The 24,651-nt window shown below is 46.2% G+C and overlaps 2 protein-coding genes across 2 annotated transcripts in view; both read left to right on the plus strand.

The window, feature by feature from the left end:
• Positions 1–1,955: 1,955 nt before the first annotated feature.
• On the plus strand, positions 1,956–8,530 carry LOC311126653 (zinc transporter ZIP9-like; the record flags this gene model as incomplete). Its single annotated transcript, XM_084200645.1, has 2 exons — positions 1,956–2,090; positions 4,601–8,530. Coding segments are annotated over 2 exons (372 nt in total), but the record flags the coding sequence as incomplete, so codon positions are not given.
• A 4,343-nt stretch (positions 8,531–12,873) lies between these two features.
• The window catches only part of LOC311126652 (pleckstrin homology domain-containing family D member 1-like), a gene marked incomplete at both ends in the record, with an annotated part of 39,328 nt that continues 27,550 nt past the window's right edge, over positions 12,874–24,651 (plus strand). The window contains one exon of the mRNA XM_084200644.1: positions 12,874–13,031. Within this exon, the coding sequence (XP_084056770.1) occupies positions 12,874–13,031 (158 nt within the window). The remainder of the gene's footprint in view (positions 13,032–24,651) is intronic.

Raw genomic sequence — 24,651 nt, forward strand, 5'->3', positions numbered from 1 at the left:
GAGACTAGTCAGGATCGAGGGAAAGATGAACGGAGCAAAGAACAGAGAGATCCTTGATGAAAACCTGCTCCAGAGCGCTCAGGACCTCAGACTGGGGTGAAGGTTTCACCTTCCAACAGGACAACAACCTTAAGCACACAGCCAAGACAACGCAGGAGTGGCTTCGGGACAAGTCTCTGAATGTCCTTGAGTGGCCCAGCCAGAGCCAGGACTTGAACCTGATCGAACATCTCTGGAGAGACCTGAAAATAGCTGTGCAGCGACGCTCCCCATCCAACCTGACAGAGCTTGAGAGGATCTGCAGAGAAGAATGGGAGAAACTCCCCAAAGCTTGTAGCGTCATACCCAAGAAGCCTCGAGGCTGTAATCGCTGCCAAAGGTGCTTCAACAAAATACTGAGTAAAGGTACAGAATACTTATGTAAATGTGATTTTTTTTTTTTTTTTTTTAGCAAAAAAATCTAAAAACCTGTTTTTGCTTTGTCATTATGGGGTATTGTGTGTAGATTGATGAGGGAAAAAATGATTTAATCAATTTTAGAATAAGGCTGTAATGTAACAAAATGTGGAAAAAGTCAAGGGGTCTGAATACTTTCCGAATGCACTGTATAGGCTAAACGCCAGTCATGTTTGACAAATATAATGTAGGATTATTAATATCTAAAGGCTTGATTCTGTCCACATACTTTAGGCACTGTTCGTTCAGTTGGGGAGACAAAGGCCAGTGCCTGTTTGAGCAGGTTTGCAATCAATCTTTTGGAATTATTTAACCATAAACGTTTAAAACCTTCTTTTTTTTTGTCATTTTATGAGGCATGCCTTACCGTGTTCCGACCATAGGAATGTTAAGGGAATTATTTTATAAACACTTCCTCATAGCAATGGAATCCCAGTATTTCTCTCATGTTCTCAACTTTATTTTGTTCTCCAGCAGCCAAAGACACAATCCTAGTCATATTAACAACCCGTGCTAGTTGTTGCATCTTTAGATCTTCCCTCTTTCTAAATTTCTAAAGGATATTTTTTATATCTGTCATATGAAACTGCTCTCATTTGCAGTGCGCTTTTGAGAAGGGTGTTTTCCCGCTAATTGCATTTTGGAACATTCGTGCTTATAGCCTGCTGCCGTGTGCCCATTGCTGCGTTTATAATATGAAGAAACAGACTAATAGTTTATCAACATTTTAAGCTAAACGTTCTGATCTGTTGCATCAGCCTCGTTGCTTTTTGATCTACAGTAGTTGTATTAATTTGGGATCTATCATTCCACAACTGTCCCAGAGTCTGTTTGGAATATTTCTTTCTCGCACAGAACGACAAGCTGACCAATAGAATAGGTCAAAATGTGTACTATGGGGGATAGTAGTTTGAAATAGACTAGTGCTTTTGCAGTTAATTACTCATCTTGTTGGCTGACAAAAAGTAAATGTGGACAGTTCTTCAAACATCTTCAATATGCGCCTCGGAATTGGATAAGGGCGCGTGCCGTTGCATCCCCAATGTGTCTATCTTCACTTGTAGCCTACTGAGTCCTGTGAGAAGGACCCAATCACGTGACAGGCATTGGCTAATAAGAATTGAGAGATCTGAGAGAACCGTGTGCTTTGGAGTGCGGCGATTGGCAGCCGGGAGATGGGAATTATAATGATTGTTTTCAGCCCAAGGGCACAAGGGCCAGTTTAGCCACAAGGCATGTTTTTTTTTGTTGAGGGCATTAAGGCCACAGACGGGTGGCCGCCGGGACATTTGAGGCCTGGACACACTGCCTTCCTGACGGCCTCCCCCTGCTGCCTCCCCTTCATCTACACTGATTGAAGTGGATTTAACAAGTGACATCAATAAGGGATCATAGCTTTCATCTGGATTACCTTGTCAGTCTGTCATGGAAAGAGCAGGAGTTCTTAATGTTTTGTACACGCCGTGTGTGTTTAAACCCTGTCTCTGTCTTTCCCCCAGGCCCCAGCAGCCTTTGGCCTGGTCTCTTTCCTGATGCATGCTGGTCTGGAGAGGAACCGGATCCGTAAACACCTGCTGGTCTTCGCCCTGGCAGCACCTGTCCTCGCCATGGTTACCTTTGTAGGACTCAGCCAGGTCAGTTGGTGGTCTTTGACCTCCCCACTACCCCCCTCTCCAATACCCCACTACCCCCCTCTCCAATACCCCACTACCCTTCTCTCCAATACCCCACTACCCCCTCTCCAATACCCCACTACCCCCCTCTCCAATACCCCACTACCCCCCTCTCCAATACCCCACTACCCCCCTCTCCAATACTCCACTACCCCCCTCTCCAATACCCCACTACCCCCCTCTCCAATACCCCACTACCCCCTCTCCAATACTCCACTACCCCCCTCTCCAATACCCCACTACCCCCCTCTCCAATACCCCACTACCCCCCTCTCCAATACCCCACTACCCCCCTCTCCAATACCCCACTACCCCCCTCTCCAATACTCCACTACCCCCCTCTCCAATACCCCACTACCCCCCTCTCCAATACCCCACTACCCCCTCTCCAATACTCCACTACCCCCCTCTCCAATACCCCACTACCCCCCTCTCCAATACCCCACTACCCCCCTCTCCAATACTCCACTACCCCCCTCTCCAATACCCCACTACCCCCCTCTCCAATACCCCACTACCCCCCTCTCCAATACTCCACTACCCCCCTCTCCAATACCCCTCTACCCCCCTCTCCAATACCCCACTACCCCCTCTCCAATACTCCACTACCCTTCTCTCCAATACCCCACTACCCCCTCTCCAATACCCCACTACCCCCTCTCCAATACCCCACTACCCCTCTCTCCAATACCCCACTACCCCCTCTCCAATACTCCACTACCCCCCTCTCCAATACCCCACTACCCTTCTCTCCAATACCCCACTACCCCCTCTCCAATACCCCACTACCCCCCTCTCCAATACCCCACTACCCCCCTCTCCAATACCCCACTACCCCCTCTCCAATACCCCACTACCCCCTCTCCAATACCCCACTACCCTTCTCTCCAATAACCCACTACCCCCCTCTCAATACCCCACTACCCCCCTCTCCAATACCCCACTACCCCCCTCTCCAATACCCCACTACCCTTCTCTCCAATACCCCACTACCCCCCTCTCCAATACCCCACTACCCTTCTCTCCAATACCCCACTACCCTTCTCTCCAATACCCCACTACCCCCTCTCCAATACCCCACTACCCCACTACCCCCCTCTCCAATACCCCACTACCCCCTCTCCAATACTCCACTACCCCCCTCTCCAATACCCCACTACCCTTCTCTCCAATACCCCACTACCCCCCTCTCCAATACCCCACTACCCCCCTCTCCAATACCCCACTACCCTTCTCTCCAATACCCCACTACCCCCTCTCCAGTACCCCACTACCCCCTCTCCAATACTCCACTACCCCCCTCTCCAATACCCCACTACCCCCTCTCCAATACCCCACTACCCCCCTCTCCAATACCCCACTACCCTTCTCTCCAATACCCCACTACCCCCCTCTCAATACCCCACTACCCCCCTCTCCAATACCCCACTACCCCCCTCTCCAATACCCCACTACCCTTCTCTCCAATACCCCACTACCCCCTCTCCAATACCCCACTACCCCTCTCTCCAATACCCCACTACCCCCCTCTCCAATACCCCACTACCCCCCTCTCCAATACCCCACTACCCCCCTCTCCAATACCCCACTACCCCCCTCTCCAATACCCCACTACCCCCCTCTCCAATACCCCACTACCCCCCTCTCCAATACCCCACTACCCCCCTCTCCAATACCCCACTACCCCCCTCTCCAATACCCCACTACCCCCTCTCCAATACCCCACTACCCCCCTCTCCAATACCCCACTACCCCCCTCTCCAATACCCCACTACCCTTCTCTCCAATACCCCACTACCCCCCTCTCCAATACCCCACTACCCCCCTCTCCAATACCCCACTACCCCCCTCTCCAATACCCCACTACCCCCCTCTCCAATACCCCACTACCCCCCTCTCCAATACCCCACTACCCCCCTCTCCAATACCCCACTACCCCCCTCTCCAATACCCCACTACCCTTCTCTCCAATACCCCACTACCCCCTCTCCAATACCCCACTACCCCCCTCTCCAATACCCCACTACCCTTCTCTCCAATACCCCACTACCCCCTCTCCAATACCCCACTACCCCCCTCTCCAATACCCCACTACCCCCCTCTCCAATACCCCACTACCCTTCTCTCCAATACCCCACTACCCTTCTCTCCAATACCCCACTACCCCCTCTCCAATACCCCACTACCCCCCTCTCCAATACCCCACTACCCCCCTCTCCAATACCCCACTACCCTTCTCTCCAATACCCCACTACCCCCTCTCCAATACCCCACTACCCCCCTCTCCAATACCCCACTACCCCCCTCTCCAATACCCCACTACCCCCCTCTCCAATACCCCACTACCCCCCTCTCCAATACCCCACTACCCCCCTCTCCAATACCCCACTACCCCCTCTCCAATACCCCACTACCCCAATAACCTCCTCCCTATTCTAACAACCCCCATGTTGTTGTCCTCTCCCCTCCAGAGCAGTAAAGAGGCGCTGTCAGACGTGAACGCCACAGGCGTGGCCATGTTGTTCTCTGCCGGGACCTTCCTGTATGTCGCCACCGTACACGTTCTGCCTGAGGTGGGCGGGACCGGACACAGCCACTCCCCCGCTCCGGGGAAGGAAGCAGCGAAGGGGCTGAGCAAGGTGGAGGTTGGGGCTCTGGTTCTGGGTTGTCTGATACCACTGGTGCTGTCCGTTGGACACCAGCACTAGAGAGACACACACACACCTGAGACCCAGAGGAGGAGAGTGGAGGAGGGATGGAGTGGGTTTAGACACACCTGAGACCCAGAGGAGGAGAGTGGAGGAGGGATGGAGTGGGTTTAGACACACATGAGACCCAGAGGAGGAGAGTGAAGGAGGGATGGAGTGGGTTTAGACACACATGAGACCCAGAGGAGGAGAGTGAAGGAGGGATGGAGTGGGTTTAGAGTGAAAGCAGCCTAACAGACACCTCTTATCACACATCTCAAATGTCTTATTTACCTGTTCTGTTGGATGGACTACTGATTGGTTGGAGTGGGGTTGTTGTTGTCCTCGTTGCCGGGACAACGACCTGCGGTGGAATCGGAACCACACTGGACAACAGGAAGGGATGATGACGTCATAACCATAGTAACAACGACCTCCCTCTCGTTCAACACTCAAAAGGAAGTGCTGTCTGCTGATAGTGATGACTAGACTATACTGCTACCATGTTTTCTGTTTCTTTTAAGCAGACATGTATTTTTCTATTTTTTGGGGGGGGGTTCTCTCTAGGTATGCTTTACAGATAGCAGGGGAGTTGATCATGGTTGTATCCTGTTTTCAGTGCTACAGATGAACCGTCAACTCCTGACCTCCTGTTAATGTACCTGCTATTTTGTTGTTGAGGACTGGGCTGTGAGAAACGTAGAGATATTTGTGACATCTTGCAGTAAAAGTACAGTTTTTAAATCGGAGTGATTATCACCCTCACTGGTTTTCAGAGCAATGTTAATGTGCCATGTTGAGTTTGACACACAGGCTTGTACTGTGACCCACAGGCTTGTACTGTGACACGCAGGCTTGGACTGTGACACGCAGGCTTGGACTGTGACACGCAGGCTTGTATTGTGACACACAGGCTTGTATTGTGACACACAGGCTTGTACTGTGACACACAGGCTTGTACTGTGACACACAGGCTTGTAGTGTGACACGCAGGCTTGTAGTGTGACACGCAGGCTTGTAGTGTGACACGCAGGCTTGTAGTGTGACACGCAGGCTTGTACTGTGACACGCAGGCTTGTACTGTGACACACAGGCTTGTATTGTGACACACAGGCTTGTATTGTGACACACAGGCTTGTATTGTGACACACAGGCTTGTACTGTGAGATGAAATGTGGTCTGTATTTATATTCCTGCTAGTGGAATCAGTAACTATTTAGACGTTTACATGTGAGTAGTTACATTTCTATGAAGTTTGGCCTGAACTATAGACTATTTCTCTGCTCTATTGTTAAGGGACATTGTACATCTGAGAGACATATTGTCTATAAGACTGCTTTCCACAGACTCTAGCTAACCTGTTAAAGGGGCAATCTGCAGTTGAAACGATATCAAAAGGCCTCCCCCGCCGCCTTGTTGGGTAAACAGCTTAGAGGATAACTGTCTTGCTTCAGCCTTAAAATGGAAGCCCTGGCCCCAGGACCAGCCTCTAAATTATACACCATAATCGTTTAGTTTTCAAGATGTGGTTGTTCTCTCCAGACCTGTTTTCCTGAGTGATTGTAGGATAACTACTGGTCTAGTTGATGGTGGTGGACTGGGTGATTGTAGGGTAACTAGTGGTCTAGTTGATGGTGGTGGACTGGGTGATTGTAGGGTAACTAGTGGTCTAGTTGATGGTGGTGGACTGGGTGATTGTAGGGTAACTACTGGTCTAGTTGATGGTGGTGGACTGGGTGATTGTAGGGTAACTACTGGTCTAGTTGATGGTGGTGGACTGGGTGATTGTAGGGTACATTTACATTTTGCATTTTTCAGTGAGTAGTCAGACGGATAGACACATTACAATGAACTCTGAATTGAGGGACCAGCAATATGGAGTGTAGACCGACAGACAGACCACGTAGTGCTCATCTAGCTTTGTCTGGACCACGTAGTGCTCATCTAGCTTTGTCTGGACCACGTAGTGCTCATCTAGCTTTGTCTGGACCACGTAGTGCTCATCTAGCTTTGTCTGGACCACGTAGTGCTCATCTGTCTGTCTGTGACGAGGGACTTAGCTCTTTGCATTTGGGCCAAACAGAACAGCAGTTCTGACGTAATGGCTTTAGTTTTTTCTCTCCGATTTTGCTTTAATTTATCTTCTGTTATTATTCATGTTATAAGATCTGAGCAATAATCATGTGAATGTTGTAAGATATATGAGCAATAATCTTGTTAATTTTGTAAGATTTGGTGGCCATGTCTACCCACACAGATGGATCCATTATATTGACCAGATGGGTTAGTGGCTGCTCTAACAATGGAAAGAAATGCCCTCAATGCCCCTATCCGATCAAGTAAGCCACACGTAGAAAACAAGCCATACATTTTCTTGTTAACCGAATTTGACACTCATTGACCTCCACTCAAAAACTCCTCGCTTTTAGTGAGGTGAAAAAATTGTAATAAAAGTGCCATCTGCTGGAAAAGACAGATTTTGGGCCCAGTTGTCCCCCTCACTTCTCCTGTTCCTCTCTGCTTCCCAGCAGAGCTCATGTAATATGTATGATGAACATGAATGTAACTGTGTCAGAGGAAGACCAACAGTACTTTACTATCACAGGTGGTTTGAGGCGCTCATTCTGTTGGGCTGGCATCCTGGGCCACAGTGCTGCGCTGCTCTGGCCTTTTCAGGGCACTACAGTGAATGGGAAGGGTCTGGTCACATAAGGGTTGAGTGAGGAGTCCAAATGTAATGAATTTTTTTTTTTATATGGCAATAGTAATTTTAACTTTCAAATAATATTATATCCTTATGAGAATTCAATAAAAACAACCAATGGGTGCAGAGTAGACCGAGACAAACGCTGCTCTTCTGGGGTTGGAGAGTGTAGAGGTGGTTGTGCATGCAGTACCTTCGGCTGCAGATTAATTTTTCTTTCAAACTGTAAGTCTGTTCTAAAGGGATGCCCCCCCCCCCCCCCCCCCTACTGGTTCTTAGTGAAAAGTGGATCTAGTGAAGCCTCAGGGATCTAGCCGAGGGATCTAGTGAAGCCTCTGGGAACTAGTTGAGGGATCTAGTGAAGCCTCTGGGATCTAGTCAAGGGATCTAGTGAAGCCTCTGGGATCTAGTCAAGGGATCTAGTGAAGCCTCTGGGATCTAGTCGAGGGATCTAGTGAAGCCTCTGGGATCTAGTCAAGGGATGTGAATTCCTAATTTTTTTACATTTACATTTTTAGTCATTTAGCAGACGGTCTTATCCAGAGCGACTTACTCCCCTTCTGGATCTAGTCAAAAGACTTGTGTGTGTGTGTGAGAGAGAGAGAGAGTTGTTGAGGAGGGTCAGGGGTAAGCAGTAGAGGTCATACTTTGGGGGTTTTCATGTGATCATTCCATAAGGAGTCTGCCTTTTTTCCATCTGTTGATTGTGAAAAGTTAAAGATGTTGCAAAACTGTGTTTTATGATTATTTAAATAAATAAAAATGAATTGGTGCAATGTGTCCCGACTCTGACAGTTTGGTCACCTGTCCTGGCCAGATCAAACCCACCTCTGAGCCTGCTCTTATCCTCAATGTGCCATCCCCCAACTGGCCACTCCCCCAACTGCACCGCCCGCAACCTCAGGGCTCTCCAGAAGGTGGTGCCATCTGCCCAACGCATCACCGGGGGCACACTGCCTGCCCTCCAGGACACCTACAGCCGCCGATGTCACAGGAAGGTCAAAAAGATAATCAAGAACATCAACCACCCGAGCCACGGCCTGTTCACAGTACAGGTGCATCAAGGCTTGGACTGAGAGACTGAAAAACTGTTTCTATCTCAAGGCCATCAGACTGTTAAATAGCCATCACTAGCGTGCCATCACCTGGTTACTCAACCCTGCACCTTAAATGCTGACCGCACCGCTCGTCCTCATGTTGAGTTTTTCCACCCGCACCAGACGCGATCAGGACACGCAGGTTGAAATATCAAAATGAACTCTGAACCAACTATATTCATTTGGGGACAGGTCGAATTTAGCTAGCTAGCTTGCTGTTGCTAACTAATTTGTCCTGGGATATAAACATTGGGTTGTTTTTTTTTAACCTGAAATGCACACGGTCCTCTACTCTGACAATTCATCCACAGATAAAAGGGTAAACAGAGTGAGTTTCTAGTATTTTCTCCTCCTTCAGGCTTCTTCTTCTTCTCTGGACTTTATATGGCGGTTGGCTATCAACTTTAAGAGGCATTACCACCACCTACTGGACTGGAGGGTGGACAGTTCATCTTTCAATCACCCACGTGGGTATATGCTCCTAAAAACCAATGAGGAGATGGGAGAGGCGGGACTTGCAGCGCGTCAAGCGTCACAAATAGAACCAAGTTCTATTTTAGCGCCTGGCTACGCAGACGCGAGCGAGCAGTGTGGGTGCAATGATTGAATAACGTATGTGTACATTTATTTCTCAATGCTCGCGCATGCGACGCGGGTGGTGTGGTCACCATGTTAGAGGATGCTGCCCTATATTTATAGACATGGAACACTAGTCACTTTAATAATGTTTACATACTACTTTACTCATCTCATATGTATATACTGTATTATATTCTACATTGCTCGTCCTAATATTTATATATTTCTTAATTCCATTCTTTTACTTGTAGATTTGTGTATGTTGTTGTGAATTGTTAGATACTGCTGCACTGTTGGAGCTAGGAACACAAGCATTTCGCTACACCCGCAATAACATCTGCTAAATATGTGTATGTGACCAATAAAATTTGATTTTTGAGAGGAAAGCCAAGAGCCTGGTGGTCCGACCAGCTGGATCAAGACCTACACAACCTGGGTCTCAACACCCAAAACCTTTCATGTTTTTAACCAAAGCCTGAAGGAGTGTTTGACCACAGGAAGGAAGGAAGCTAAAGTAATTTCAAAAAAATTGGAAAGAACCCTTTGCTGGCTCTAACAGCCGTCCAATCAGTTTACTGCCTGTCCTTAGTAAACTGATGGAGAGGATTGTGTTTGTCCAAATATGCTATTTTTCAGAGAACAAGTTAACGACTGACTTTCAACATGGAGAAGGGCACTGAATTTATACTGCACTGACTCAGATGAATGATGATTGGTTTAAAGAAATGGATAATAAGATGATTGTTGGAGCTATATTTCAGTGCAGCCTTTGATGTTATTGATCATAAATTGTTATTGAAGAAACTCACTTGCTATGGCTTTACATCACCAGCCATCAAATGGTTGGAGAGTTATTTATCCAATAGAACCCAGAGAGTGTTCTTCAATGGATGCTTCTCTAACATGATGTGCCCTTGAGCAACGCACTTAACCCTAATTGCTCCTGTAAGTCGCTCTGGATAAGAGCGTCTGCTAAATGATTAATTATTATTATTATTATTAACATCAGATGTGTACAGTGCGGCGTCCCGCAGGGCAGTTGCCTTGGGCCGTTACGCTTCTCTATTTTTACAAATGATTTTCCACTGGTCTCACACAAAGCTATGTATGCGGATGATTCCACACTCTACATTATTATTATTATTATGTCGGCACCCAAAGCCAGTGAGAACTCACTGAAATTCTAAATAAGGAGTTACAGTCAGTATCATAATGGGTGATCAATAATAAACTGGTCTTAAATACATTTTAAACTAAAAACATTGTATTTAGTTCAACACGTTCTCTAAGACCTCAACTGGAGTTGTGCATAAAGGTTGTGACCATTGAGCAAGTTGAGGAAGCTAAACTCCTAGGTATAACATTGGATGGTCAAGTCATATTGGCAAAGTTGTGAAGATGGGGAGGGGTATGTCTGTTATAAAAAGATGTTCTGCGTTTTTTAAGGCTTTGATCTTCTCCCATCCTGATTACTGTCTGTTAATATGGTCAAGTGAAGCAAAGAAAGACCTAGCAAAGCTGCAGCTGACTCAAAACAGAGCAGCACACCTTGCCCTTAACTGCACATACAGAACTAACATCAACAACATGCATGACAGTCTTTCCTGGTTGAGGGTTGACGAGAGATTAACTGCTTCTCTTCTAGTTTTTATGAGAAATATTACTGTGAGGAAATTCCAGATTGCCTGCATAATCAAATAACATTCAGCTCAGACATCCATACATACCACACAAGACATGCCACCAGGGGTCTCTTCACATTCCCCAAGTCCAAAAATGAATTCACGGCAACATACAGTTTTATGCATAGCCATGATCGCATGGAACTCACTTCCATCTCCAATTACTCAAGCAAAAACCAAAATTACCTTTAAAAAACTCATGGAACGGCAGCGACTGTGAGGGGACACACACGTTATTTTTTAGATGTATTGTTTGTATACTTTTTTAGTTGTATTGTTTGTATATCGTTGTATTGTGTGTGACGGTAATGTTTTTGTGTTTTTTTTGTGGACCAGGAAGAGGGAAAAGGAAGGGAAAGGAGATTCATTCAATCAAAATCTGTCTTCCATATTTAACCAATCAGAGAGGTGGGAGGGGCGCTGCCTTAATTGACATCAACGGCGCCCGGAGAGAAGATATTGTTGGGGGTTAAATGCCTTGCTCAAGAGCAAAACAGCTGATTTTTCCACCTTGCCGGCTCGGGGATTCGGACCAGCAACCTTTGGGTTATTGGCCCAACACTCTTAACCTGCCGCCCTGTAGCTGATGCTTCTGTGAAAGGTCATGGGGATCCAAAGAAACCAGGAAACAGCAGCCTGGCCCAGATTAGGACATCAGCCTGGCCCAGATTAGGACATCAGCCTGGCCCAGATTAGGACATCAGCCTGGCCCAGATTAGGACATCAGCCTGGCCCAGATTAGGACGGCATGCAGATCCATATAAGCAATGAGATTTTTAAATTTAGAACTCATTATGAATGTTTACTGTCCATTAAACCTACAGTATGTATAGAGACGATCCCTGGGTTTTGGAGAACACGGGGATGTGTTATTTCACTATACATCCACGTAGCTGTCATATAGGATGGATACAGAGGCAGAAAAATATATAGATGTTAATCTCCCATCCATTAGCACACACACACACACACACACACACACACACACACACACATTCCCTAAATCTGCATATATGCTGTAACCATGCAGATGTATACATCTGTAACAGGAAATATACACAACATACCGTGCTCTCCATTTGACTATGTAGCATGCTCTTTGCTAGAAAGTAGAGTGCGTGTTCTTGTCGAGCATCATTTTACACTCCTACGGGCTCCCTGCTCTAAAGTAGTGCACTAGGGTGCCATTTGGGATGCACACTTTTCCCTCTACAGGAAGCTGCACTACACTAATCTGAATAAGAGATTTTACTGGCCTGCCTGTCTGGCTCAGAGGGAGAGGATGACAGGGATGTATTGACCTTGCAACAGATTTACTAGAACTCGTTTCTAAAGCCTCTGCCTCTCTCTATCTCTCTCTCTCTCTCTCTCTCTCTCTCTCTCTCTCTCTCTGTCTCCCTCTCTCTCTCTCTCTCTCTCTCTCGTTCTCTCTCCTGCCCTCCCCCCAACCGTCTCTCCATCCCTCCTCTCCTCTCCGTCCAGTAGTCTGCCTCCAGCTGATGCCCGTATTGGCAGCTTCATCATTCCACCCCACTGAGTTTGGTATTGGGATTTGTTTGTTACTTTGTCTGTGAGTGTGTGTTGTGTCCACAAGTGTGTGTGTGTACGTGTCTGTCAGTGTGGGTGTGTGTGTGTGTTATTGGGTGTGTGTGTGTTATTGTGTGTGTGTGTGTGTGTACGTGTCTGTCAGTGTGGGTGTGTGTGTGTGTTATTGTGTGTGTGTGTGTGTTATTGTGTGTGTGTGTGTTATTGTGTGTGTGTGTGTTATTGGGTGTGTGTGTGTTATTGGGTGTGTGTGTGTGTGTTATTGTGTGTGTGTTATTGGGTGTGTGTGTGTTATTGGGTGTGTGTGTGTTATTGTGTGTGTGTGTGTGTGTATTATTGTGTGTGTGTGTGTTATTGTGTGTGTGGCTGCTCTGTGTGTACTTCCTAGTTCCCCCATTTCTGTTTGTGTTCCATTGATATTTTGTCCTCCCTCCCCACCCCCCTGTAGCGATGTTCTCCTCGTCGTCCAAACCCTCTTTATTCTCCCCCTGGACCTCCATGGACAGACAGACAGACTCTGAAGTGCTGGACATTAGCACCAAGGTGCAGCTGCATGGGGTGCTCTGGAAGAGGCCTTTCGGACGGCCCTCCGCCAAGTGGTCCCGCAGGTAGGGTCTGCCTGGTTCATCCCACCTAGCAGCAGGTAGGGTCTGCCTAGTTAATCCCACCTAGCAGCAGTTAGGGTCTGGCATGGTGACACCCGTACTGGCAGTGTGTATAGAAGAGGGAAATGAATGACAATGTTAACGCAGGTTTACAGATGCACAATTTTAATCATGTACAAAAAAAAGGGCATTTTACACAACAGCATAATCCCTGTTAAAATCAGGTTAAAGCTCTCTGGAGGACTGTTTAATGTGAGATAGCTGACATGTTAAAGTGCTCCATTACAATGTACTGTACTGTTTGATATTATTGGACCTGCAGAACCTTTTCCACATTTTGTTGTGTTACGAAGTGGGATTAAAATGGATTTAATTTTAATTTTTTGTCAACGATCTACACAAAATACTCTAAATGTCAAAGTGGAAGAAAAATTCTAACATTTTGTAAAAAATAAAAATATATGAAAAATAAAACACTAATATGTCTTGATTAGATAAGTGTTCATCCCCCTCATTACATGTTAGAATCAGCTTTGGCGTTGGAGTCTTTCTGAGTTAGCAAATTATTCTTTAAAAAATTCTTCAAGCTCCGTCAAGTTGGTTGTTGATCATTGCTAGACAGCCATTTTTTCAAGTCTTGCCATAGATTTTCAAGCTGGTTTAAGTCAAAACTGTAACTAGGATTTAACTAGGAGTGTCTGTTGGAAAGCAGACTAAGATTTTGCCTGTGCTTTTTAATCAACAAAAAAAACCTCATAGCATGATGCAGCCTCTCCGGCAACTGGGCTGCTGTGGGATCGACCTCTTCCAAGTTCAGTTCAGTTTGTCCCAAAATGGCACCCATATTCTCTGTAGTGTACTACTTATGACCGGAGCCATGATAAAGCTCACAGTCAAACCCTTGGCTCAGAGCCATAATGATTTTTTCCCCCACTACAGTAAGTGCTTTCTATGATCAAAAATATAGTGCAAAGAACAATCTAGTCCTGTTTCTCATAGGATCCCCACATAGCACTTAGCCTTAGACAGAGTAACACTAAAGTATCAAATCAATAAAACATTCCACGCGATATCGGCATGAACAAAGACACCATAGCTGATGTGCAGATACTGCTTACAGAAAGTATTCACACCCCTTGACTTTTTCCACATTTTGTTGTGTTACAGCCTGACATTGAACATCCCTTTGAGCATGGTGAAGTCATTAATTACACTTTGGATGGTGTATCAATACACCCAGTCACTACAAAGATACAGGCGTCCTTCCTAACTCAGTTGCTGAAGAGGAAGGAAACCGCTCAGGGATTTCACCACAAGGTGGTTTTTTTTTAGGAGTTTTTCCTAGCCACCGTGCTTCTACATCTGCATTGCTTGCTGTTTGGGATTTTAGGCTGGGATTCTGTATAGCACTTTGTGACATCTGCTGATGTAAAAAGGGCTTTATAAATACAATTTGATTGATTGATTGATTGATTGATTGATTGATTGATTGATTGATTGATTGATTGAAGGCCAATGGTGACTTTAAAACAGTTACAGAGCTTAATGGCTGTGATAGGAGAAAACGGAGGATGGATCCAAAACATTGTAGTTACTCCACAATACTAACCTAATTGACAGAGTGAAAAGAAATAAGCTTGTACAGAATAAAAAATATTCCAAAACATGCATCCGGTTTGCATCAAGGCACTAAAGTAATACTGCAAAAAATGTGGCAAAGCAATTCACTTTTTGTGCTCAATTCAGTGTTATGTTTGGAGCAAATCTAACCACTCTTCATATTTTCAAGCAAGGTGGTGGCTGCATCATGTTATGGGTATGCTTGTCATCAGCAAGGACTAGGGAGTTTTTTAGGATAAAAAGAAACAGAATAGAGCTAAGCACAGGAAAAATCCTAGAGGAAAGGCTGAGATGGCACACCTGTATTTGGGGAGTTTCTCCTATTCTTCTCTGCAGATCCTCTCAAGCTCTGTCAGGTTGGATGGGGAGCGTCGCTGCACAGCTATTTTCAGGCTCTCCAGAGATGTTCGATCAGGTTCAAGTCCGGGCTCTGGCTGGGCACTCAAGGACATTCAGAGACTTGTCCCGAAGCCACTCCTGCGTTGTCTTGGCTGTGTGCTTAGGGTTGTTGTCCTGTTGGAAGGTAAATCTTCACCCCAGTCTGAGGTCCTGAGCGCTCTGGAGCATGTTTTCATCAAGGATCTCTCTGTACTTTGCTCTGTTAATCTTTCCCTCAATCCTGACTAGTCTTCCAGTCCCTGCCGCTGAAAAACATACCCACAGCATGATGCTGCCACCACCATGGCAAACTCCAAGCGGGCTGTCATGCGCCTTTTACTGAGGAGTGGCTTCCGTATGGCCACTCTACCATAAAGGCCTGATTGGTGGAGTTCTGCAGAGATGGTTGTCCTTCTGGAAGGTTCTCCCATCTCCACAGAGGAACTCTAGAGTTCTGTCAGAGTGACTATCGGGTTCTTGGTCACCTCCCTGACCAAGCCCCTTCTCACCCGATTGCTCAGTTTGGCCGGGCGGCCAGCTCTAGGAAGAGTCTTGGTGGGTCCAAGCTTCTTCCATTTAAGAATGATGGAGGCCACTGTGTTCTTGGGGACCTTCAATGCTGCAGATATTTTTTGGTACCCTTCCCCAGATCTGTGTCTCGACACAATCCTGTCTCAGAGCTCTACGGACAATTCCTTCGACCTCATGGCTTGGTTTTTGCTCTGACATGCACTGTCAACTTTGGGACCTTATATAGAAAGGTGTGTGCCTTTCCAAATCATGTCCAATCAATTGAATTTACCACAGGTGGACTCCAATCAAGTTTTAGAAACAGCTCACGGATGATCAGTAGAAACAGGATGCACCTGAGCACAACTTCAAGTGTCATAGCAAAGGCTCTGAATATTTATATAAATACGTATGTATATATATATTTTAGGTATAAATTAGCGAACATTTCTAACAACCTGTTTTCGCTTTGCCATTATGTGGTATTGTGTGTAGATTGCTGAGGAATTTGTTTTATTTAATCCATTTTAGAATAAGGCTGTAACATAACAAAATGTGGAAAAAATAAAAGGGTCTGAAGGCACTGTACAGGTTTATTTATAGCACATGCAATGCAGGAGCTCTGATTAAAGGGATAGTTCAATCAAATTACAAATGTACACATTGGTTTCCTAACCCTGTGTACAATCCCAAAAATTTGCATGTCAGCAGTGAAGTTCTCAAGATAGAAGACTTTCAATTCAGCAGTGTCCCCCTGGTCCTGGTCCTGGTGCTGGTGCCAAAGGGTTACCACGGTCAGCCCCCTCAGATAGTGCTGCTGTCGCTCTGTTACCCCGGTCAGGGCCCTTCTTCATCCTGATCCAGTGCAACCTTTAACCAAGGACTCCATGGACTCTTAGCTGGTACCTAGTTGGGTTAACCTTTTGGGCCAGACATGGTCAAACCCATGTGGGCTACAACATGGGTCCTTACAGTGGGTAAAAAAAAGTATTTAGTCAGCCACCAATTGTGCAAGTTCTCCCACTTAAAAAGATGAGAGAGGCCTGTAATGTTCATCATAGGTACACATCAACTATGACAGACAAAATGAGAGAAAAAAATTCTAGAAAATCACATTGTAGGATTTTTAATGAATTTATTTGCAAATTATGGTGGAAAATAAGTATTTGATCAATAACAAAAGTTTCTCAATACTTTGTTATATACCCTTTGTTGGCAATGACACAGGTCAAACGTTTTCTGTAAGTCTTCACAAGGTTTTCACACACTGTTGCTGGTATTTTGGCCCCATTCCTCCATGCAGATCTCCTCTAGAGCAGTGATGTTTTGGGGCTGTCGCTGGGCAACACAGACTTTCAACTCCCTCCAAAGATTTTCTATGGGGTTGAGATCTGGAGACTGGCTAGGCCACTCCAGGACCTTGAAATGCTTCTTATGAAGCCACTCCTTCGTTGCCCGGATGGTGTGTTTGGGATCATTGTCATGCTGAAAGACCCAGACACGTTTCATCTTCAATGCCCTTGCTGATGGAAGGAGGTTTTCACTCAAAATCTCACGATACATGGCCCCATTCATTCTTTCCTTTACACGGATCAGTTGTCCTGGTCCCTTTGCAGAAAAACAGCCCCAAAGCATGATGTTTCCACCCCCATGCTTCACAGTAGGTATGGTGTTCTTTGGATGCAACTCAGCATTCTTTGTCCTCCAAACACAACGAGTTGAGTTTTTACCAAAAAGTTCTATTTTGGTTTCATCTGACCATATGACATTCTCCCAATCCTCTTCTGGATCATCCAAATGCACTCTAGCAAACTTCAGACGGGCCTGGACATGTACTGGCTTAAGCAGGGGGACACGTCTGGCACTACAGGATTTGAGTCCCTGGCGGCGTAGTGTGTTACTGATGGTAGGCTTTGTTACTTTGGTCCCAGCTCTCTGCAGGTCATTCACTAGGTCCCCCCGTGTGGTTCTGGGATTTTTGCTCACCGTTCTTGTGATCATTTTGACCCCACGGGGTGAGATCTTGCGTGGAGCCCCAGATCGAGGGAGATTATCAGTGGTCTTGTATGTCTTCCATTTCCTAATAATTGCTCCCACAGTTGATTTCTTCAAACCAAGCTGCTTACCTATTGCATATTCAGTCTTCCCAGCCTGGTGCAGGTCTACAATTTTGTTTCTGGTGTCCTTTGACAGCTCTTTGGTCTTGGCCATAGTGGAGTTTGGAGTGTGACTGTTTGAGGTTGTGGACAGGTGTCTTTTATACTGATAACAAGTTCAAACAGGTGCCATTAATACAGGTAACGAGTGGAGGACAGAGGAGCCTCTTAAAGAAGAAGTTACAGGTCTGTGAGAGCCAGAAATCTTGCTTGTTTTGTAGGTGACCAAATACTTATTTTCCACCATAATTTGCAAATAAATTCATTAAAAATCCTACAATGTGATTTTCTGGAGAGAAAAAATCTCAATTTGTCTGTCATAGTTGACGTGTACCTATGATGAAAATTACAGGCCTCTCTCATCTTTTTAAGTGGGAGAACTTGCACAATTGGTGGCTGACTAAATACTTTTTTTCCCCACTGTATGGCTACGTTTACACAGGCAGCCCAATTCTGATTCTTTTTTCCACTAATTGGTATTTTGACCAATCAGATATTTTGTCTATAATTGGGCTGCCTGTGTAAACACAGCCAAATGGACTCATTACCATTTTTAATGGGCTGTAGTTGACATACAGTAACCTTATTCGCTTTAACCTTCTATTTTTTTTTCATTTGAAAGACTAATTTTAATATTTTTTACCATTCAGAATCAATTCAAGATCATATTTAATTTAAAGAGGAACTGCACCCACTGATTTGGCCTCATTTTTTGGCTTGCTCCTCAAGAAATGCTGGCGGCCATGACAGAAGCCAAACATGAGTTGGCTTGGGGGTGTGGTTTGATGTGGGTGTTTCTTGGGTGTGTCCTTGCCACCACCAAGACACACCCATCTTTCAGAACCTTGCCGTCAGCTGTTCCCCCCCCCACTCAATCACAACAAACAAACCTCCTGCAGGTTGACTTCAATAACTACAGGCAGACGTATGGTGAGATGCTGGAGGAAGCTTTGAATGGTTCAGTAGCCTACAGAGTAATATGAGAAGAATGCAATTGCTGAATTTATGTAGATATTCTAGCGTTTTGATAACTTTCAAATATATATAGTCCCCTGTAGCTCAGTTGGTAGAGCATGGCGCTTGCAACGCCAGGGTTGTGGGTTCGTTTCCCACGGGGGGGCCAGTATGAAAAATGTTTGCACTCACTAACTGTAAGTCGCTCTGGATAAGAGCGTCTGCTGAATGACTAAAATGTAAATGTAGAATAAACAACCCTTTACACAACACCATAGAAGCAGTGATAATTTAACAATGTTCATCTTTCATTGTCTTTCCCAGCAGATACAGTTACTGAGCCTATTGATATTTTGTGTGGTGGTAATGGGGTTACCTTGGTAACATGTCAGAGTGGTTATACCTTCCTGCCTGGTGGTAATGGGGTTACCTTGGTAATGGGGTTACCTTGTTACCTTATTGGCAGACTAAATAGCCTTGGTTTCTCAAATGACTGCCTCGCCTGGTTCACCAACTACTTCTCAGATAGAGTTCAGTGTGTCAAATCGGAGGGCCTGTTGTCTGGACCTATGGCAGTCTCTATGGGGGTGCCACAGGGTTCAATTCTTGGGCCGACACTTTTCTCAGTGTATATCAATGATGTCGCTCTTGCTGCTGGTGACTCTCAGATCCACCTCTACGCAGACGACACCATTTTGTATACATCTGGCCCTTCATTGGACACTGTGTTAACAAACCTCCAAACGAGCTTCAATGCCATACAACAATCCTTCAGTAGCCTTCAACTGCTCTTAAACACTAGTAAAACTAAATGCATGCTTTTCAATCGAACGCTGCTAGCACCCGCCCACCCGACTAGAATCACCACTCTCGACGGGTCTGACCTAGAGTATGTGGACAACTACAAATATCTAGGTGTCTGGTTAGACTGTAAACTCAACTTCCAGACTCACATAAAGAATCTCCAATCCAAAGATAAATCTAGAATCGGCTTCCTATTTCGCAACAAAGCCTCCTTCACTCATGCTGCCAAACATGCCCTCGTAAAACTGACTATCCTACCGATCCTTGACTTCGGCGATGTCATTTACAAAATAGCCTCCAACACTCTACTCAGCAAATTGGATGTAGTCTATCACAGTGCCATCCGTTTTGTCTCCAAAGCCCCATACACTACCCACCACTGTGACCTGTACGCTCTTGTTGGCTGGTCCTCACTACATGTTCGTCGTCAAACCCACTGGCTCCAGGCCATCTATAAATCACTGCTAGGCAAATCCCCGCCTTATCTTAGCTCATTGGTCACCATAGCAGCACCCACCCATAGTCTGCGCTCCAACAAGTATATCTCACTGGTCATTCCCAAAGCCAACACCTCCTTTGGCCGCCATTCCTTCCAGTTCTCTGCTGCCAATGACTGGAACGAATTGCAAAAATCTCTGAAGCTGGAGACTCTTATCTCCCTCAATAACTTTAAGCATCAGTTGTCAGAGCACCTTACCGATCACTGCACCTGTACACAGCCCATCTGAAATTAGCCCACCCAACTACCTCATCCCTATATTGTTATTTATTTTGCTCTTTTGCACCCCAGAATCTCTATTTGCACATAATCTCTTGCACATCTAGCATTCCAGTGTTAATACTATTGTAATTATTCTGCACTATAGCCTATTTATTGCCTTACCTCCATAACTTGCTACATTTGCACAGACTGTATATATATTTTCTGTTGTATTTCTGACTTTATGTTTTTTTACCCCATATGTAACTCTGTGTTGTTTTTATTGCACTACTTTGCTTTATCTTGGCCAGGTCGCAGTTGTAAATGAGAACCTGTTCTCAACTGGCTTACCTGGTTAAATAAAGGTGAAATAAAAAATAAAAAAATAAAAATGTCAGAGTGGTCATACCTTCCTGTGTGGTGGTAATGGGGTTACCTTGGTAACATGTCAGAGTGGTCATACCTTCCTGCCTGGTGGTAATGGGGTTACCTTGGTAACATGTCAGAGTGGTTATACCTTCCTGCCTGGTGGTAATGGGGTTACCTTGGTAACATGTCAGAGTGGTTATACCTTCCTGCCTGGTGGTAATGGGGTTACCTTGGTAACATGTCAGAGTGGTCATACCTTCCTGTCTGATGGTAATGGGGTTACCTTGGTAACATGTCAGAGTGGTCATACCTTCCTGTCTGGTGGTAATGGGGTTACCTTGGTAACATGTCAGAGTGGTCATACCTTCCTGTCTGGTGGTAATGGGGTTACCTTGGTAACATGTCAGAGTGGTTATACCTTCCTGCCTGGTGGTAATGGGGTTACCTTGGTAACATGTCAGAGTGGTCATACCTTCCTGTCTGATGGTAATGGGGTTACCTTGGTAACATGTCAGAGTGGTCATACCTTCCTGTCTGGTGGTAATGGGGTTACCTTGGTAACATGTCAGAGTGGTCATACCTTCCTGTCTGGTGGTAATGGGGTTACCTTGGTAACATGTCAGAGTGGTCATACCTTCCTGTCTGGTGGTAATGGGGTTACCTTGGTAACATGTCAGAGTGGTCATACCTTCCTGTCTGGTGGTAATGGGGTTACCTTGGTAACATGTCAGAGTGGTCATACCTTCCTGTCTGGTAGTAATGGGGTTACCTTGGTAACATGTCAGAGTGGTCATACCTTCCTGTCTGGTGGTAATGGGGTTACCTTGGTAACATGTCAGAGTGGTCATACCTTCCTGTCTGGTGGTAATGGGGTTACCTTGGTAACATGTCAGAGTGGTCATACCTTCCTGTCTGGTGGTAATGGGGTTACCTTGGTAACATGTCAGAGTGGTCATACCTTCCTGTCTGGTGGTAATGGGGTTACCTTGGTAACATGTCAGAGTGGTCATACCTTCCTGTCTGGTGGTAATGGGGTTACCTTGGTAACATGTCAGAGTGGTCATACCTTCCTGTCTGGTGGTAATGGGGTTACCTTGGTAACATGTCAGAGTGGTCATACCTTCCTGTCTGGTGGTAATGGGGTTACCTTGGTAACATGTCAGAGTGGTCATACCTTCCTGTCTGGTGGTAATGGGGTTACCTTGGTAACATGTCAGAGTGGTCATACCTTCCTGTGTGGTGGTAATGGGGTTACCTTGGTAACATGTCAGAGTGGTCATACCTTCCTGTGTGGTGGTAATGGGGTTACCTTGGTAACATGTCAGAGTGGTCATACCTTCCTGTGTGATGGTAATGGGGTTACCTTGGTAACATGTCAGAGTAGTCACACCTTCCTGTCTGGTGGTAATGGGGTTACCTTGGTAACATGTCAGAGTGGTCATACCTTCCTATGTGGTGGTAATGGGGTTACCTTGGTAACATGTCAGAGTGGTCACACCTTCCTGTCTGGTGGTAATGGGGTTACCTTGGTAACATGTCAGAGTGGTCCGGGGGTACAACAGGAGTTCCCTGATCCTGGTGCAGAATACACAGGGTTTCTCCCTCCCGTATTGACTGATACCATTCAACTCAATAATAAAAAAAGACGATACAAGTAAAAGTTGTGTCTAGTAAAATTGTAATGCCGAGTGCCAGGTCTCTCTCCATTCAGAGACATCAGTATCAAGCCTGTCTGTCAGAGTGGCAGGTCTCTCTCCATTCAGAGACATCAGTACCAAGCCCGTCTGTCAGTACCAGGTCTCTCTCCATTCAGAGACATCAGTATCAAGCCCGTCTGTCAGAGTGCCAGGTCTCTCTCCATTCAGAGACATCAGTATCAAGCCCGTCTGTCAGAGTGCCAGGTCTCTCTCCATTCAGAGACATCAGTATCAAGCCCGTCTGTCAGAGTGCCAGGTCTCTCTCCATTCAGAGACCTCAGTATCAAGCCCGTCTGTCAGTACCAGGTCTCTCTCCAGTCAGAGACATCAGTACCAAGCCCGTCTGTCAGTCCCAGGTCTCTCTCCATTCAGAGACATCAGTACCAAGCCCGTCTGTCAGTACCAGGTCTCTCTCCATTCAGAGACATCAGTACCAAGCCCGTCTGTCAGAGTGCCAGGTCTCTCTCCATTCAGAGACATCAGTATCAAGCCCGTCTGTCAGTACCAGGTCTCTCTCCATTCAGAGACATCAGTACCAAGCCCGTCTGTCAGAGTGCCAGGTCTCTCTCCATTCAGAGACATCAGTATCAAGCCCGTCTGTCAGTGCCAGGTCTCTCTCCATTCAGAGACATCAGTATCAAGCCCGTCTGTCAGTACCAGGTCTCTCTCCATTCAGAGACATCAGTATCAAGCCCGTCTGTCAGTACCAGGTCTCTCTCCATTCAGAGACATCAGTATCAAGCCTGTCTGTCAGTACCAGGTCTCTCTCCATTCAGAGACCTCAGTATCAAGCCCGTCTGTCAGTCCCAGGTCTCTCTCCATTCAGAGACATCAGTATCAAGCCTGTCTGTCAGAGTGTCAGGTCTCTCTCCATTCAGAGACATCAGTACCAAGCCCGTCTGTCAGTACCAGGTCTCTCTCCATTCAGAGACATCAGTATCAAGCCCGTCTGTCAGTACCAGGTCTCTCTCCATTCAGAGACATCAGTATCAAGCCCGTCTGTCAGAGTGTCAGGTCTCTCTCCATTCAGAGACAGTATCAAGCCCGTCTGTCAGTACCAGGTCTCTCTCCATTCAGAGACATCAGTACCAAGCCCGTCTGTCAGTACCAGGTCTCTCTCCATTCAGAGACATCAGTATCAAGCCCGTCTGTCAGAGTGCCAGGTCTCTCTCCATTCAGAGACATCAGTATCAAGCCCGTCTGTCAGTACCAGGTCTCTCTCCATTCAGAGACCTCAGTATCAAGCCCGTCTGTCAGTACCAGGTCTCTCTCCATTCAGAGACATCAGTATCAAGCCCGTCTGTCAGTACCAGGTCTCTCTCCAGTCAGAGACATCAGTACCAAGCCCGTCTGTCAGTACCAGGTCTCTCTCCATTCAGAGACATCAGTACCAAGCCCGTCTGTCAGAGTACCAGGTCTCTCTCCATTCAGAGACATCAGTACCAAGCCCGTCTGTCAGTACCAGGTCTCTCTCCATTCAGAGACATCAGTACCAAGCCCGTCTGTCAGTACCAGGTCTCTCTCCATTCAGAGACATCAGTATCAAGCCCGTCTGTCAGTGCCAGGTCTCTCTCCATTCAGAGACATCAGTATCAAGCCCGTCTGTCAGTACCAGGTCTCTCTCCATTCAGAGACATCAGTACCAAGCCCGTCTGTCAGTACCAGGTCTCTCTCCATTCAGAGACCTCAGTATCAAGCCCGTCTGTCAGAGTGCCAGGTCTCTCTTCATTCAGAGACCTCAGTATCAAGCCCGTCTGTCAGAGTACCAGGTCTCTCTCCATTCAGAGACACCAGTATCAAGCCCGTCTGTCAGTACCAGGTCTCTCTCCATTCAGAGACATCAGTACCAAGCCCGTCTGTCAGTACCAGGTCTCTCTCCATTCAGAGACATCAGTACCAAGCCCGTCTGGCAGTCTGGCTCCAAACATGTTTCTGTGAACACATAGTCACTGTTCTGTTACCAAAGGCAGTTAGGAGAGGTGATATATGACATACAAACAGGTACTATGTTGAAGTTTGAACAGGTCAGACTAAACCTGCCTAATTCTGGTCTCCCCATCCACAACCGTTAGTTAGCAGGCAAGAGGTGAGGCTGGTGGAACCAACCTGATCGCTGCGTTGACCTTTCTATTTCTCTTCAGATATCATAAAATGTGAAGTGAAATAGAATGGTGAACACAGCGACCAGGCTGGTTCCACCGGGCTAGGTTATGCCCTGGACATTATATGGAGAACCCAGTGATCAGGCTGGTTCCACCAGGCTAGGTTATGCCCTGGACATTATATGGTAACACAGTGATCAGGCTGGTTCCACCAGGTTAGGTTATGCCCTGGAGGTAATATGGGAACACAGTGATCAGGCTGGTTCCACCAGGCTAGGTTATGCCCTGAAGGTAATATGGGAACACATTGATCAGGCTGGTTCCACCAGGCTA

This window comes from Coregonus lavaretus, assembly GCF_964263955.1.
Source record: "Coregonus lavaretus genome assembly, contig: HAP1_SCAFFOLD_605, whole genome shotgun sequence".
Lineage (NCBI taxonomy): Eukaryota > Metazoa > Chordata > Actinopteri > Salmoniformes > Salmonidae > Coregonus > Coregonus lavaretus.